The 18750-nt window shown below is 38.7% G+C and overlaps 1 protein-coding gene across 1 annotated transcript in view; it reads right to left on the reverse strand.

Moving 5' to 3' along the window:
* Positions 1–1217: 1217 nt before the first annotated feature.
* apoba (apolipoprotein Ba) overlaps positions 1218–18750 on the reverse strand; it is a 24279-nt gene continuing 6746 nt past the window's right edge. The window contains exons 11-28 of the mRNA XM_073826615.1: positions 18693–18716; positions 17942–18146; positions 17657–17836; positions 16497–16700; positions 16214–16381; positions 15927–16132; positions 14619–14801; positions 14401–14531; positions 13964–14174; positions 12894–13066; positions 12638–12813; positions 12406–12527; positions 11040–11413; positions 3372–10949; positions 3152–3263; positions 3038–3067; positions 2760–2946; positions 1218–2682 (exon numbers count right to left, since the gene is read on the reverse strand). Of these exons, the coding sequence (XP_073682716.1) occupies positions 1462–2682; positions 2760–2946; positions 3038–3067; positions 3152–3263; positions 3372–10949; positions 11040–11413; positions 12406–12527; positions 12638–12813; positions 12894–13066; positions 13964–14174; positions 14401–14531; positions 14619–14801; positions 15927–16132; positions 16214–16381; positions 16497–16700; positions 17657–17836; positions 17942–18146; positions 18693–18716 (11485 nt within the window). The 3' untranslated portion in view covers positions 1218–1461. The remainder of the gene's footprint in view (positions 2683–2759; positions 2947–3037; positions 3068–3151; positions 3264–3371; positions 10950–11039; positions 11414–12405; positions 12528–12637; positions 12814–12893; positions 13067–13963; positions 14175–14400; positions 14532–14618; positions 14802–15926; positions 16133–16213; positions 16382–16496; positions 16701–17656; positions 17837–17941; positions 18147–18692; positions 18717–18750) is intronic.

The raw sequence follows: 18750 nt of genomic DNA on the forward strand, positions 1-18750 counted from the left end.
ATGAGATTTAGATGGAGAAATTAACATTTGAAGGTTTCTTGAGGAGGAACACATCGTCTAGTGCCATAATGCAAAGTTGTCAGCTAAATATTGACAGGAACCTCCTAGGAAACAACACAGGTGTTAATGCATGATGAGCAAAAGACATTCTTTGGGTCTAAACGTCATCATACACTTGGGCTGTGCTTAGTTGTAAGTGAGTCTAAAGATTTGCGTGTGTCAATTTGGATGAAAAAAATTATGTACTGCATCCAGGTACCCCCAAAAAAAAAAAAAAAAAAAAAAAAACAGATGAGGCCTACATCCTATCCCTCACACCCCCACTCCAGTGCTGATGACCTCTGACCTTGTCTGAAAAGACTGCTGTGGGAAAAGCAGCACGCACTTGGACACAGCACAGGCCCAGATTCCAAACAGGTGGCAGTCTCTCTGCTTAGCAACATTTGTTTTGGGGCTCTTTTGATGAGGTTATACTATATTAGACTGGTGTGACCATGCACTGAGTGGAGTGAAACGGCATGGCTGGTTAACCATTTATTATATTGTGAGATGCCAGAAGTGAAATCCATAGCCTTGCAGTCATTTGTTGTCATGAATACATCGCCCTCTTTTGGCCAAAAGCTGTAAGCACTATCACAAATCCAACAGAGTAATATTAACAACGTTGGAGTACTGTAAAGGACATTTGTGACCTTGGACCACAACATTTATACATGAGCTGAATAAAAAAGCTTTCCATTGATGTATGGTTTGTTAGGATAGGACAATATTTGGCCGAGATACAATACTATTTGAAAATCTGGCATCTGAGGGTGCGAAAAAATGTAAATACTGAGAAAATCATCTTTAAAGTTGTCCAAATGAAGTTCTTGGCAATGCATATTACTAATCAAAAATTTAGTTTTGATATATTTATGATAGAACATTAACAAAATATCTTCATGGAACATTATCTTTACTTAATATCCTAATGATTTTTGGCATAAAAGAAAAATGAATCATTTTGACCCATACAATACATTTTTGGCTATTGCTACAAATATATCCGTGCTACGGTTTTGTGGTCTAGGTTGACATTTGTTAAACCTGAGGAATGTTATTCTTTCAATATTTCACTAAAAAGCATGCACAAGCACTTCAGAGTCCTCTGATTATGTAAACACATCCTATTTGTTATAATCTTTGCACACTGATTATGGTTTTTACTCCAGTCTATGTAATGTCTTGCAGTTTTTTTATTTATACATGTCTTTAAATACAATATTTTCAAAAATCACATTAGTCTAATTATATTCTCAAAACATTGTTTACCAAGACAGACGTTCCTTACATTACAAAATTATTTATACTTTGTATGACTAAAATTAAATTAAATTTTTAACTAAAATGAATACAAAATACTGTTTAGGGAAACACAATAATGGACGTAGACAAAAAATGCATACTTTTTAGATAAAAGCTTCATGCCATGCTGGGCCATTCACTAAAAGATTTCCAATAGAAAGGAAGAGGAATATCCACATCCGTCTTTTTGTTTGAAACCCGTACGTATGGCTCTGTATATGATGGCAATGACTTCATCAACGCGAGGTAGCTCTTAAACAGACCAGTGATATACGAATCAACCACCATGAGAAGATCATTTAGATTAGAGATGAGCTTCTCTTTTGATATTTCATTGTACATCTCCTGGATTTTACTTTTGCTGAAATCTTTGAGCTCGGACAAATCTTTTTTAGCCTCTTGCATCCATTCACGAATCGTTTGTGTCACTTGTAAGTTCCCTGCTTCTTTGTAAATGCCATTGATGTGAGAGGAAAGTTCTTCCAGTTTTTCGGTCTTGAGAGAGTTCAGGAACTCTTCTGCCTTCTGGATGCAAACCTTCATAGAGTTTAACAGGTCCTGGAACACCTTCTCCACTTTGAGGTTTTCCCATCCCTCTATCGCTTGCATTATTTGATCCTTTGCAGATTTCATGGCAGACCTCAGGTCCTTCAAAATGTTCTTCCCACTAATAACCTTAGTGGTACCAGGAACAGTAAGTTCTATTTTGTTCATGTGACCTGAAACGGTGTCAGCAATGATATCTATGAGAGTAAAAAGCCTTGTAGTAGCTCTATCAATTGCTTTTGAAATGTACTGCCTGATCCTATTGTACAACTCCTGCCCGGTTAGCTTCTCCTCCAGACCTGGCAGGTGGAATTTGGTGTCCCTCAAGAACTTCATGGCAGCATCCAAAAGAACCCGCATGTTTGACTCATACTTCTGAAGGAATTCATTAGCGCTGATGGAGAACCTTCTGCTCAACTCTTGGGGATCAATCTGGGGTATGTTCTCCAGGGTTCTCTTCCACATCTTTTTACCCTGTTGTCTGAGCTGCTCAATTGAGGTCTGCAGAGAATCAATCATGCGTGGGATCTCTTGGTAAGCTTTGTCGATGCCATTGGAGAGTGTGTTCTTCAGCTTTATGGCAGCGCGGTTCAGGTCAATGCCGAGGTGACTGACGTGGTACTGGCTGATAAACTTGTGAAGAGATGCTATGATGGAAGGAAGTCTGTCTTTAAGGCCATTTATCATGTCTGATAGTCCATTGATATGATAGCCAAACTGAATGCTTAGCTTTTCAGAGTTTTTCAAAGTCACTTTGAAACTCATCAGGTCCGTGTCCTTGTCAGGGGTTGACTGGATAAATAATACATTCATTTTATTAGAATCTTTCAATAAGCTGTACAAATTGTTGACAAAAGATTATCACTTACCAAATATCTGCTGAACAGTTTCGCATAAATCTGAGATGGTGACCTCCTAGTGAGTTGGAACCCGATGAAGCCAGCTGCTGGAGAGGATATCGAGGAGGTGATTCCATTGTTGTGTGATGCATAACGAAAACTCAAGTCAGCAAAAGTCTGGCTCGCTACGTCAATGCCCAGTGTATGTCGTGAAGGACTGTGGAGTAAAAACACATTCACAAAAACATTAGTAATGCAATGAGTATAGCAAAACAAGGCCTATGTAAAACTGAAATTCAAGAGATTACCTGGAAACTGAGGCCTCATCCCGTTTCATTCTGAGAAAACATCAAACATTGTTAGGAAATGATGACAGGAGACTATAATTGTGTTGGCTTGAGAAAATGATGTGTTGTTCTTACCTTAGGTTCCGACGAAGATCATGCTTCCAGTTTATATTCACATCCTGGTGAGTAAAGGTGCTTTTTCCATCTAGACCCACAGCTCCATTCTCAAGAAGGATGGTGGCAGTTGCTAAAAATGAAATATGAAATGGATTAACTAGAATATTAACACTAGATCATTGCGACATTTAGAAAGATATAATGCGATTAAATACTCATGAATATGTGAAAATCTTACCATCCAAGTTATACTCCAGGAAAACCATGGTGGAAGTGCAGGTGGACTTCAATGTGCAAACAATTCCTGACTCTGTGTTGTCTATATTTCCAGTCCATGTATTGTTATAAATTGGAGAAGACATTTTGACGGTGGCCGACAGGGAACCAAAGTTTGGAATAAACACACCAGCTGGGAGATGAAGTGATATCTCTGGGACTTCGATTTTTTGTTCTGGGATGATAACGTTTGGCAATTCAAAATGATATAGTGTTTTTGTGATGTCATCCAGACGAATTGGGTAGTCGCCAATGTCGAATGCTTTGGGAAGGGCAAATGGCGTTATGGTGATTTCATACTGTGGCAAACTGACAAACAAATGAGCCATTTTGTCTTTCAGATATTTAGTTTTCACATCAATGCTAGGGATTTCCACTTTTGGCAAACCAGGCAAAATGACATCAAAGGCAGGTGTACTGATCTCATTGGGGATTTGTAGATTTGTCAAATCAATGACAAAGGATGGTACATTGAAAGTAGTAAAAGGTACGGTAAACTCTGGAACAGTTATTACTGGTGGTATTGAAATATAATCTGCCAGGTCAGGCTCTTCAAATCGCATATCCACTTCTCTAATCTTCTGCTGAAGTTTTTTAAACCAATTAGGAACTCCGACTGTTATTTGTGGGATATTAAAGGTGATGCCGTTTTCAAAAACTTTTGTAGGTATTGCAAATAGCGTTCCTTCCATGCTCTTGGTGTATATTACAACAGTTGAAGCATTGAGGAACTGCAATTGGTCTGTTGTGGTCACCTCACCAAATTTAAATATGTCCCATAGACTCTTCTGGTAGACTGGTAATTTGATAGTCTTCAGGAATGCAACATTCCCCTCAATGGATTCAGACATTTCCATGCGGATTTTGGACTGATCGTTTGATAGTGTCAGATCAGAAGAATGGATCAGTGTTGCTAGTTGTTCCTTGCCACTCCAAAGTAATTTTTGCTTGTCTGAAGTGATGGAAAGATCTACATTCTGCACTATGCCAGCATGACCAAGGTTACTTGGTTGTGATATGTCAATGTCTAGATTAGCTGACAAGGTTGTCAGTGGAACAAACTCGAGTGTCGCCTTTATATTTTGCTTTCCGTTTGTTGAAAACGTTGCAATATTAGCTGTGTTGGTGCTTGTGTAAGTCATCGTAGCATACACACGCCGCAGAGAAGCCTCGAGAGCAAAGTTCTTATTGACGTCTATATTCCAGGAACCAACCTTTTGGTGGTAGACCTTAGAGATTAGATCAGTTTTCAGTGTGGAACGAAGACCATTGGCATTCAAATAAAGAGTTGCTTCATTGTCTAAAGATCCAGCAAGATTTGCACTTTCCATGATGGTTGCTTCTGTTGTTCCTTTCCAAGTGCTCTCCAAAGAGACATAAGATGACAGCGCCTCAAGAGCAAAATTGTGATCAATGCTTCCAGTGCCTTGCATCTCGATTGTTGGTAGATTATAAGTGTAGCTAACTTTGATGTTAGAGGCTATATTTGGTTTAGACTTGGTATTACCACGAAGCACTTGATTTAGGTCCATCGTAAAAACTGGGAGCTTAACTTTGGCCAAGTTTGTTAAGGAAACCTCCATATTCTTCTTGGAGAGGCTCACAGTGCTTTCATGACTACATTCAGCACTCATGTGCACCAAGGACAGACTTGTGGCCATCTTCAGACCTCTTCTTTTATTGATGGTAGTACTGCCGTCAAGTTTACCTTTGAGGACATCGAATACAGATGTGGACGAGACATCAAACTTGATCATAACGTCAGAATGATTATACAGGCCGCCATTGGCATTCAGAGTTATTACAGGGGATTTGACTGAGAACTCATATGTCATATTTCCAAATGCAGGTATCATTATGTTATTCTGAATTTCTGGTATTGTAAATGTGGGTAGGGTCAAGACTCTAAGGGTCTCAGGGACATGCAAGACTGGTAGCTCCAAAGATGGAAGGACAAGGGTGTATGATGGCACTGAAAACCCCATCAAAGGAACTTTAAAGCTTGGTGTGCTTACCTCCTTAGGTATGAAATAACTGAATGCGGGCAACTCAGCTCGGAAGGCTGAAACCTCAATGTTTAGTATAGGTATTGTGTATCCAGGAAGAGTGAAATATCTTGGTGGCTGGTTTGATGTGTCAATTTTGTGCTTTCCATACTGAATTCTGGCTTTGTTGTAGGAATTGGTGAGGGCATCCAAAATGTGGTCTCGTCTGAGTTCAAAATGCAAACTCAAGATCTTGGCATTTTCAACAAAGGCTTCGTAGAATGGCTCAAGGTTTAGATCAAATGTGTGTTTGTCTGGGTTCTTCTGATACAAGAGCTTGAGATCAATGTCAAATGATTGTTGAGGAGTGGTCAGAAGATCTTTCAGACCATAATCTTCCCAAAGAGAAATCTCTTCAATTTTGGGTGTTTTCTTATTCAGGTATGGGATTGTAATTTCTGGGATACTGAGTGGAACGGTCAAGAAGTCAAGATTGGCTTCACCATCAACAAATGCATAGATTCCAGCTTCATTTTCACCGTTATCCAAAGTAAAGTTGTGTTTGTATTTGTACTGATTAAAGCGAGCCAGACCTACCCAAAAAGCATTTTGCTTATTGGAGTTCAAAGTAAATCCAAAGTCATCTTGGAGATCAATTTTTCCGGTCAGCTTCAGGGGCAGGAGGATTTTGGAGTTTCCTTTATTTCTACAATCAAGTGTGACCTCAAACGGTTGAGCCAAGAACTCACATGCATTGGATATACTTCCACTCACTTTTCCAATGAGCTCAGCATTATGTGAGATTCCTATTTGCATTCGGACATCCTCCATTTGAGCCTTTCCTTTCAGCGTCAAAATGCTGCCCTTGATGAAGGGCGCCTCAGTCTCAGCCCTGGCATCAACGGTGATGTGGCTCAGAATGACAGACTCTGCATTAACCGACTGCTTCATCTTAAGTTTTCTGCTGTTTGTTTCTCCATCAAAATTTAGCTTTGCTGTGCCAGCATTGATATTGAACTCCAAATTGCTCTTGTGTGTAATTTCATCAGAATAGTCATCAATGGACTTGGTGGTTCTTGATGGACTTGTTGGAGACCACTTTCCACTTCCTACCGTTCCAACTGTCACGTATATGGTCCCGGATTCAAAGCGAGCCTCTGCTGTTTTGGTTATTATAGCCTGACTGGAAAGATCTATGGTGGGGATGTTCAGATTATGGGTGTAAGTTGTGTCCATATTAGCAGATATTCCATTCTTCAAAGCAATGCCTACATTGTTGATCAAATCAGCTGTGTATATGCGAGTGGTGACTTTGACAGCTGTCTTGGCTTTTGCTTCAGCTGAAGGACCACTTAAGATGACAGAACCCTCATGGTCAATTCCAAAGGCCATGTGGCTGACTTTCATGGTCTCGCTAATGACCATTTTTCTCATTTTTGGAGCTTCGACTTGAAGCATTGCATCCAGGGTATAATCAAGGAATTCAAAGTTTGACTTTCCCTTTGAATTCAAAGTAGCTTTAAACTGTGGAGTTTTGGGTGTTCTTGTTGTGTTCTCAAGAGCTGCTGACGTCATCAATGTATAATGAGGAGAATCTACTTTGAATTCTCCATAAAGTTTGCCAAAAGCTGGTAGACATGGTTCGAATGGAATTGCAGGGATTTTGACTTCAGGGATGGGCAACATAGTGATCTCAAAACTCTCTAGTTTAAGTTTTGGAACAATAATCTCTGGGAATTTTATCTCCTTAAGAGTGATCTCTGAGAAAGTAAAATCAGGCAAGTCAGAAAGATAAAGAGCTCGCAAGTCCCCAAAGATGGCCTCAGGATCCACTTCTGGCATTTCTATTTGGCGAACTTTGTCAATGAAGGCAACAATGCTCTGCTTGATTTTATCAAAGTCAACTGTGATGGAAGGAATACTGAACAGGTCCAGAATGGTGAATTCTGGTGTTGTTATCATTGCTGGAATAGTAATATCGTGTATCCTTGCCATTTTAATTTTAAAGCCAGGAACCTCAAGAGTCGTGAATGGAAGAACAAAGGTGGGTACGTCAATTTCTGCTGTCTTTAGAGCATTAAGAACTCCCTCCACCGCTTGACTGATTTGATTGAGGAGCTCCTTATCTTCAGCCATCTTCTTAATTTCATCAATGAGATCTGTGAACTCTGATAAAATGTATTCGATCATATTGACATAAGCAAGACTCGCTCTTTCCAAGTAAACTGAGATTTCATCTCTGATGTCCATGTCATTGATTCTCTGCCTCACATCCTCAATGATGTCCTGGATCTTCAGTTTGATGTCTTTATATGCAGTAGTGTCAATCACATCTATAACATTCCTGCAAACCTCAGCTATCCTTGTGTTTTTCAGTCTCTCCAAATAATCAACAACAGTCGCTTGCATCTCTTTTATAAATTCCCTGGATGCCTCTATTTTTTGTGGGATTTCATATACTTCATTTATCTGCTTGTTAATATAATCGACTACGTCCTTGAGTTTTTCATTTACTTCATCAACAAATTTGTTGTAATCAAAAGTTCTTAAAGTCTTTATAATCATGAGAACGTACTCATTTATATCATCTAGAATCTGTTTGAAATCCATCTGCTTTAACAGAGAAACAATGCTATCCAAGACCTCCATAACCTTATCAGAGATGTACTCAAACTGGATAGACTTTAACGTATCCACTACAGCCTGTACTAGCTCTTGGATTCGGTACTGTTTGACTAATATAATGGCCTGCTCTACAAAAACTTCAATTTTCTTGTCAATTTCATACCGCAAAATAAGCTCTTGTGCATTTAGGTAAACTCTATTGATTTTCTCTGGAATTTCGTACTCCTCTATCCAGTTGACAATGACATCTTTCGCAGTATCCAGCACTCTCTCTATGTCTTCGTATGGGATTTGATCAGATAGTTCTTCCACATATCCAGTCAAGTCAAATGAGATTATATAGTCTCTCAGACTCTCAAGTAACATCTTGATGTCAAATGTCTCAACAATCTTCCTGAGTTCACTCAGCTTTTCCTGAAGTTTGGTTTTAATTTCATACTTTGCATCCAGTTGTTTCAACCAAGCAGCACTGCTGTCCTGCAGCTTTTGTAAATCAATCTGTCGTATTATATCTTCAATACCATCAATGCCTCTGATGATTGTTTTGGTTATTTCATACTTCTCATCAAAAGCTTTAAGCTCGTCTCCAATCTGCATCAAAGTTTCAGAAACAGAATTGGCCCATGATCCACTCTCAATGCCGTCTTTGATTTGAATAATCCGATCCCTAATTCTTGTTGCTAAATCAATAATGTTATTTTTTGAAGACTCCTTAAATTTCTCAGCATATGCATCAAGGTCATCTATTGATATGGTGTAGTCATGTATGAGAGAAATCAGTTGGTCCTTGACAATGTTGACTTTGTTCTCCAGGTCCATGTCCACTATTATGTCATTCACTTTTTGAGGGAGTTCATCCAACTTGTTCCTAAAATGACCTATCCAACCATTGATATCTAAACTGTTGAGGTAGTTTTGGAAGGATTCAAATTTATGCAGAATTGCATTTTTAATGCTTTCAAAGGCAGCAGGGAAGCTCTCAATGAATGGAAGATGAATAATGTGACAGTCACTGTTCTTATCATACTTGACAAAGCCGGAAGCACTAAACTTTTGATTGTCTAATTGAATATCACTAGTTTCCATGTTCAAAAGATTAGTTTGAAGCACTCCAGAGAGCTGGACCCCCATCTCGGTTTCTTTGTTATAAATATTGACATCTTGGTTGTAGGCGTGATTATTTAGCTTCGACTTAAACTTCCAAACCACAGACTGTTCGTTAGGTATCAGCAAGCTGTCAAACTTGTTTTCAATGCGTGTTTCAGCTGACTCTCCGTTTGGCAACATGTGTACAGCAGAAGCTCTATATTCATGGGACTTAGCAATAGCCAATGGCTCAGCTTTCAAAAGGAACTTACTGTACAGCTGACCAGTGTGCTTTCCATAAAACTTCACAGTGCCATCGCTGTTCAAAATGGCATCGATTGTAAGGCTAAATGGCATTGCCATTGTACGAATGTTATTTTCAAGACGTAAAGATTCGCAATTTACTTGTGTCTTGCTGTTCATAACCGAAGACAGTCCTGCAAAATCCAGGTCAAAGTTGTTACTTATCTGGGAATCGAACACTTTCGCCGTTGTATCACACTTAATGGTGCCAGCCAGATCTGCATAAGTAAATTGACAGCTGTGCTTAACGTTATCCTCATCCCCATTCTTTCCACTGAGGCTCCCAGCTACATCCATCTTAAAGGGCTCCATCTTAAGGCGGCCATCACCGCTGAGTCCAACATCAAACATCTCAAGTTCAGTATTTGCACTTATCAATGTGACAAATGGCCTCATATTAACCTTAATGTCATGGTTGTAGGATGCACCATCGCAGATGAAATGCTTAGTTTTGGAGCGGAAAGCCAAGGTCCATAAAGTTACAGTCAGAGTATTTGTGCACTCGGATCTCATTTTCTGTAAAGAACCCATCATGGTATTAGACAGACTCAGTCCTTGCTTATTAATACCAAAGTTCATGGTGTTTCTTGCAGTTCCATCAAAGGCATTCCCTTTCAAAACACTGGTCAGAGACACTTCTTTAGGTGAAATCTTACCCTCCGCACTGAGCTCAATTGTGTTATCCTGTGCTGATCCTTTTGATACAAGAGACATAGAGGCTCCATCACCATTGATACCAACATTGAGGGTTTTCTCAAAAGTCAAAGAGCTTCCCTCAACAGTTGTCATGCAACTAGCGCTCAAGCCATTTGCTCCAAAAGTAAGCGTGCCTTTGTGTGTCCCATGCCCATCTTCGAAATTCAGCAAACTTTCTATGTTCATCTCAAGACCATTACTGTTCAGAGTTCCACTAAGGAGGGAAAATGCACGACATGTTGCACCATCCGCCTGGGTTTCAACTTTCAGTGTGGCTTCTTCACTCGTGACATCAAGTTCCGCTTTACAGCGCAGAGCTTTTCCAAGTGCCGTTGTACTACCATCCGACTTAAGAGACAGCTGGCCTTTCTTGTGCTTTAACTCTGCCACATGCTTCAAAACGTCATTTTGCACATTTGTTTTGGACAAAAGCGACAGCTCTTCATTAACGTAGGATCCTTTGATCACATTCTGACCCTGGATGATTGAGGAGTCAAACTTCAATGTGGACTCTCCTTTTCCTTCTCTTTTGAGCATATTGAAGATATAGGTCTGGCTGAGGGTGGAGTTGGCATAGAGAGAGCCTATCCTGATATATCCATCAAAGTTCCCATCTCCAATGATCTCATCACTCATGGAAGTTGACTGAGCCGAATAATACACAGAGGTTTGCAGACCAAGTGGACTAGATGCTTCAATCCTGTAGTTGGTCCTACCACTGATTTTATCAGCCATGCTCATAGTTTCAAAGACACTCAGGCTGGCATCAAGTAAACAATGACTGATAGATCCATTTACAAGGTACTTCAGAGTATCATCGACTCTACCAGTGATCATGCCCATGCCTATGTGAATAGAGGAAAAAATTAATATTTAAATGTAAGTATAATAAAGTGAAGTAGATAGCTTAAAATGATTTTTGATGACTTGAATACCTTCAATTTTGTATGACAGGGGTGTTAGAGGGCAGCTGGCCATCATTTTATACTGAGCAATGTAATTGGGAACATCAACAGTGTTGTTTCCCCCTAAGATAGAGCCCTCCCAGTCATAAAAGTTGCTGTTCATCTTGACAGACACCTCTGCCACACCTAACATAGGTAAGGAGAAATCCAAAGCTCTTGGAATTGTAAATGTTGGAATCTTGTAGTTGTTCTCAGGAATATCCAGGCCAATGAGAGGAATTTGAATCTGTGGGAGTGTGAGGGTGGGAGGGATGTTGAGTTCAGCAGATGACTTTCCTCCCAAGAGAAGCGGAAGTGAAATGGAAATTCTGCCTTTGTTGAACTGGTATCTCATCAATGCATCACTGAACATAAAAAGAGAGTTAAGTTTATAGTCAATATCAATGTATATAACATACCTGCATATAAAGATTACAAGTCTAAAGTTTGAACACACATGACTGTATTTTCAATATATTATTTAAATTGTTAAAAGGGACATCAGATGGCCATTTTCCACAAGTTGGTATGGTTCTTTAGGGCAGAGGTCTCAAACTCAAATCCTGGAGGGCCGCAGCTCTGCAGAGTTTAGCTCCAACCAGCTCTAGCTCACACCTGCTTGGAGTTTTCAGTAATCCTGAAGACCTTCATTAGCTGGATCAGGTGTGTTTATTTAGGGTTGGAGCGAAAATGTTAAGAGCTGCGGCCCTGCAGGAAGTGAGTTTAAGACCAGTGCTTTAGGGTCTTCATGAAATGTCCGTAACATACTTTGGTTAAAATTCCTCAATGGTTGTGTAACACAACATCTTTTTATCTAGTAAAAAACAGCTATGTTCACAGCGACCTGTTTTAGTGCATGTCTCTTTAACAATAATGAGCTACTGCTCACTCCGCCCCTCTCTTCTGTTTTTATGTATATTCGGTGACACATTACCGTCAAAATACACCTGCATTGCTTATGAGACATTGTTGTCACTACAGCTGCTAAGTGCAGAGAAAATGGCACATACGGCTGATACGGGACAGTCCTTCAGTGGCTGTGGGTGGAGCCTGAGCACTATGACGTCATACTGCTTAGGAAATCAAAACGGCGTAATAATTGACTGTTTAGGCTTTTTGAGAATACATTTTTTTATCATTGTAGGGTGGTTGTGTCCACACACTGCTAAGGCACCATGTAAAAGTGAATCTTGCATCCAATGTTTTCTTTAATCTTTTGTGGCAGCATGCGCCAATCTACATACAGGCCATGGGACAACGTCCTCATGTGACATCTAGCCCCGGTTTTGTTTTGTTTTGTTTTATTTTGTTGTTTATTGAATGTGAAAAGTAACAAAGTTCTTAAAATATCACTCACGATTTAAGATATATTTTTTCTGGCAAAGATGGCAAGGTGAGCTCTGGTGTACTTCTCTTGCTCCTCTCTATGTTCACGAATGTACTGCCTGCTGCTAATTTATCCAGCCAAATATTCAGTGCCTAGGGACAAAAAGACTGATCGTGAAATGTTCATTTTCAACAAAGCCATTCAAAAATTTAATGAAAATAGTAAAAGACATGTAATTTTGATTTTGATTTGATGCACTTACCTCTAGCACTTTTGAAACAATGTGGCGAAGTTTCATGTCAGTCTTGGTGACTTTCTGGTCAAGGACATTATCAATACTCGCCTGTAGCTGGCTACGGTACTCCTCCATATTTGGGAAAAGTTTATCCACTTCAGAGTTTATGTCTGACTTCATTTCAAGTTCAACCTTGTTATTATCTGCAAAGTCACCAGTTAAAAATTCAATGACAAATTCATTCCAGGAAGGTTTGCTTCATTAACTATGTGTGCTTTATTACCATATTTTAGGATGGCTTTCTGCACAGATGTAGTCTCTGGCATGTTAAAGGCTGTTTCAAGCTGCAGGATGAGCCCGTTGTTATTTTTTAGGGTGGCAGTGGCAGAGGTGTCCATCTGTAGTGCTGGCACTGCCAACTTAAGCTCAATCAGACCGTCACGCATAGACTCTAACCTGCTCAGAAACACATACAGTTGAAGTCAAAAATTTACATACACCTTGCAGAATCTGCAAAATGTTAGTTATTTTACCAAAATAAGATGGATCATACAAAATTCATGTTATTTTTATTTTAGTACGACCTGAATAAGATATTTCACATAAAAGATGTTTTATTTAGTCCACAAGAGAAAATAGTAGTTGATTTTATAAAAATGACCCTGTTTAAAAGTTTACATAGTCCCTCAGATTATTTGGTTTTTCAGCCTTTTTGTGTATTTGAACCCTTTCCAACAATGACTGTATGATTTCGAGATCCATTTTTTTGCACTAAGGACAACTAAGGGACTCATATGCAACTATTACAGAAGGTTCAAATGCTTACTGAGGCATTAGAAAAAAACACTATGTATTAAGAGCCATGGGGTGAACACTTTTGAACAGAATACAGATGTGTACATTTTTCTTATTTTAGCCTAAATATATTTTTTTCCATTTACTACTGCCCTTCAGAAGCTACAGAAGATACTTACATGTTTCCTAGAGGACAAAATAAGTTAAATTTACCCTGTTTTTAAAATCCAAAAAGTTTTCACCCCCTGGCTCTTAGTGCATTGTGTTTCTTTCTGGAGCATCAGTGAGTGTTTGAACCTTCTGTAATAGCTGCATATGAGTCCGTCAGTTTTCCTCAGTGTAAAAGATGGATCCCAAAATCATACAGTCATTGTTGGAAAGGGCTGGAAAATGCTGAAAAACCAAAGAATTTGTGGGACTTGAAGGACAGCAGGCAGAGTAATTTTTTACAAAATCGACTATTATTTTCTCTTGTGGACTATATGTAAACGTCTTTTATGTGAAATATTATATTCAGGCCAGTACTAAATAAATACTAAATAAAAATGTTTGCTATACCTGGCATGTCCAACTAGGGAAAGTTGTGGGATGTCTTTGTTAGTTACATCAATTGTAATGCCATGCATCTTTTTTCCTTTAGCACTGCTATCTGTAACTGCCAGCTTGATGCCAGCTTCAATGTCATAATCAGGGATCTGAAAGTCTGTGGTGAGGATGTTCTTATTGCGGTTGTACTTCACAACTGCTGTGGCTTCAGTAGGCTCAGCACCTTAAAATAAGAGGAACTTATTTTTAGACTGATTTCAAATTCTTACACATTGGACAACTCCCTTTCATTGAAATGCAAACAATCTGGACCAAATAAATGTTTAAAAGTGCATAATTTCATGCATGAAAGTAGAAATTTCAAATTTTTGAAGCAAAAAGTTTAATAGCATTGCTAGAAATAAAATAAGAAGTAAGTAATATTATTCAAATACTAATTGAGGACTTACCCTCAGCCTTAAGAACAATTTTCACAGAGTCAACTTTATGGCGTCCTTCTTTTCCCTCCCTCAGCAATGCATAGGCAATGGTCGCTGTATACTCAGGCACTTCTCCTGTAGGTTGAAGTTCTAGAGCAAGCCTGAAAAGAAATTATTTATTCCTATTTTTAAATGCATAGACCTTAAAAGTAAATCTGTTGCATTCTCTACATCCACCTGTTTCTCACCTTGTCTCTCCTGTGAGAGGATAGTATGGGGCATTATTAGTGGAACTAGCATTTGAATAGCGCAAAATAGTGCAGTAATTCATCCCAGGCAAAACGGGATTACACTCTGTAGAGTCAGTCCTGTCCTCTACCATGGAGGGGACAATCTTAGTCTGAGTGGAGGTCACTGAGAGCAACTTGTTGCTATTGTGAAAGAAAAAGAAGAAATGTGTTTCCATTATGTTCTAATTTTTGAACAAAATATTCTACTACCTAAAGGGATAGTTCACCCAAAAATTAAAATTTGATGTTTATCTGCTTACCCCCATGGCATCCAAGATATACTGTCAGTGACTTTGTTTCTTCAGTAGAACACAAATGAAGATTTTTAACTCAAAATGTTGCAGTCTGTCAGTCATATAATGGCAGTCAATGGGACCCATGGCCTTGAGAATCAAATAAACATACATAGACAAAACCAAATTAAACCCTGAGGCTCATGAAAATACGTTGAGGTCTTAACACACACAAAAAAAATCGGTCTGTGCAAGACACCGTAATTATATAATTTTTGCCTCTTATCCACCGCAATGTCCAACTGTCCTGAGCACGTTTGCAACAGCCGGCTGGTATCTGGCATAGTAGACGCATGCGTGGACACGATCTGTCGTGTACATACGTCAGTCATTGTTTATACACAGAGATTGCGGGAATGACGGCTACTCAAAATGGTTATTACTTGTGCTTATCCTGAGTATTGCAACTGATTAAAAACTAAAAGATTATGTTTGCTTGCACAAACTGATCCGGGAGTGTTGACTTTTCACCGACTCCCAACTTTTGAGCCTGATCGACTGAATTTATCGACATTGCTTGCTCTTCGTCACTGTTAGGACAGTTGGACACTGGGGTGGATCAGAGGTAAAAAAAATTATATGAATACTGTTCGGTTTCTTGCACAGATCGATTGTTTTGTGTCTCAAGACCTCAAATCTTCACAAGCAGCAGGGTTTAATTTGGTTTTGTCTGTGTATGTTTTTTTAACTCTCAAAGCTGTGGGTTCCATTGACTGCCATTATATGACTGACAGACTGCAACGGTTTGAGTAAAAAAAATAAAAATAAAAAAAACATGGTTTGTGTTCTACTAAAGAAACAAAGTCACCTACATCTTGGATGCCCTGGGGGTAAGCAGATAAACATCAAATTGAATAAACATTCATTTTTGGGTGAACTATTCCTTTAATCAGTAGTACAGAATGAAGTCACCATTAAATATGTGTATGCCAAAGTATAAATGCATGGTAAGAAAGAATCTCAGGTGGCCTACCTGATGCTAAAGAGCTGGATGTTTCCCTGTGGTGCAGGGATGGAGAGCTTGATCTGACTGTCACTTACGGTGACCTTGGCATTCACAGCACTTTCATGGTACATGTTTGTGTGTGTTTCAATCCCAGCTACCACAAATTCCGGGATATAAACGCCCATTTGAGTAACAAACTCCACTCCCACAGATGGCATGAACGAGAGCTGTTGCTGTGAATAATAACAGAAAAACATTAACAATTAGCTACTTAATTGTGACCCGGCAAAATTCACACTAGTGAGAAGGATTACCATCATGCGGTCAATGGTCAGGCCTCCTTTGGCTCCAGGGGCCAAAACTCCAGACAGAGAAAGCTTCAGTGGAAAACCAGCACTTGTAGGTAACATAAAAGCCTTGTCCAGGAACATATAGTGGATGAAAAACTCATTCTCCAAGCTAGATATCAGCTTTCCCATAAACTGCAATGAAAAGAGAATATCACACTTGCTAGAGTTAAATTCAGTTGATGAAGACTGATGATTTTCGGGATAATACAGATAGTATATCATATTTTCAAACTCTAATAACACTTACATTCACAGACATTGTCTTAAATGTTTCTGTGTATAGTTTAATATAGTTAATAATGACATTAAGCTCATTAGTCTTCAAGTATCCCAGTTCTACTCCCATAAGCCGCAGGTAGGCCAAGCCTTTAGGAGCATCTTCGATCTGTTCAAGACGTTTTTTGAACTCTGATAGGTATTCTTGCACACTCCTCACGATATCCTGAGGAACCTAAAAGAGAAGATGTTTTTAAAAGCAACCCATTTTAAAAAAGAAAAAAAAAAAGGATTTTACTAAATTGTTACTAATGTCTCTTACTAAAAAATATCTAGTGGAAAACCCATGAACGATTTACATTATTTAAAAAGTACACATAGTTTTATACATATTTTGTACTATAAGGGTGTCATTGTTGAACTTGGTGAGCTACTGGCGCTGCCTATTGCTATTTTTACTGCAACACAACACAATAAAATACTGAAAACGATGCCACTTTGTGCAGCTTTTGGTTGTAATTTTCAGATGAAGGTCAACAAGAGAAGCGATTTAAGTCTTCACTGCTATAGCGAAAAGACGAGAAGAAAGGGACGAGAAGATGCCTGTGCACGCATTAAACTTTCTAAAGACCTGCGTCTTTGTTCTTTCCACATTATCCCTCATTAGACCACAGCTACTGAAAGAGCTCATAAGATGCATATAAGTGTAGGCTTAATCTAAATGCTGTAACATTGATTTTTCCCCACAAGAACATCGAGTGAAATACATGCTGAGAAACTCCTTTAGTGTCATGACATGCATCGGCATGTTTACATCCTGCCAGGATGGCATCTAGCATTTCTTGTTTCTGCCATTTGTAAGCTATTTTAGCTGTAATCTACTAAAACCCTCAAAGGCATCAGGGCTAAAGTGGAGAGAACAAAGACGCAGGTCTTTAGGATGATTTATTCATCCACAGGCATCTTCCCATTCTTATCGCTTCTTCTTATCATTAAAAAAGCAGTAAAGACTTGCATTGCTTCTCTTGTGGTTCTTCGCTTGAGAATTACAACCAAAAGCCACACAAGGTGGATTTTTTAAATAATGTAAATCTTTACTGGGTCTTCTACTACATAGTTCAGTAAGAGACATCAGTTACATTATATTAAGCCATAAAAGTTATAATACCTGACAGATTCTTTATTACATACCTGTCTTTTCATCCTTTCACCTCTTAGTGGGGAAATCCACTTATCCAAAACCTGTTTAACAGGATGTGGAATCTTTTCATTGACCCAGTACATGGCTTTCGAGATGGTATCAGGGAAGAAACCATTTTCACCAAAGAGAACTTCAATGGCCGGCTCAAAGCCTTCACCTTCAAGGCCAATCTAAGAAAGAAGGCATAACATGCATTCATTAAAAAGGGAAATTATGGACACAACATATATTTGAATATTTAAAATGTATATTTTAATGCTAAACTCATACAGTACCTCCAGTATTTCTGCATTGAAATTGTCAAGTGTGGTGGCTAACATGACTTCTCTGGGCATGTAATTGGCCGAGTCAAAAATCATGTTGCTTTCTACTGAGCCAACCAGCGGTACTTCAATTTTGTAGTTATGTGAGAACTTTGTGAAGTCTGTAGGGTTAATGCTCGCATCCCCCCGTACAGCTTTAAGAATGTAGTCCTTTGTTCTAAAAATACACAAAACATAAAATTATTAGGGAATAGGGATGCACAACATATCAGTACCTACAGTCAAACCAAAAATTATTCAGACACCTGAAATTTTTTTACTAGTGGGTGCAGGACACTGAAGTTCATTTATGTAAGTGAGGATAGCAAAATCAAGTAAACTGACATATTATACCCAAAAATCCTGATAATTTTTTTTTGACCTGACCTTTTTACACCACAGACTGAACAAAATTAAGCACTGATTGGTAATTGGTCAACAAAGTATATAGTTAATAGTAGTAAATATTGTCATACTAACCGTTGTCTGAATTTTTGATCGATTGTAATCCATTATGTACCTTTCTGTCAAAGGTATCTGACATTATCAAGATGTATTTTTTCACTCAGTTTAACACTTGAGTTCTTGAGTCATATTTGTTATAACCATTTTCTAAACTATAGCGATGTAAGAAATGTTGAAGGTGTCCGAATAAATTTCTGAGGCCAATATTATTACCTTTATTTTTACGGTTAAATTACCTTTAACATAATCTAGCGGTCACTTAACCTTTATACTTAAAAACAATATCAATTCAGTAACACTGTAAAGTGTATGCTATA

The sequence above is a fragment of the Garra rufa genome, chromosome 21 (genome assembly GCF_049309525.1).
Source record: "Garra rufa chromosome 21, GarRuf1.0, whole genome shotgun sequence".
Classification (NCBI taxonomy): Eukaryota; Metazoa; Chordata; class Actinopteri; order Cypriniformes; family Cyprinidae; genus Garra; species Garra rufa.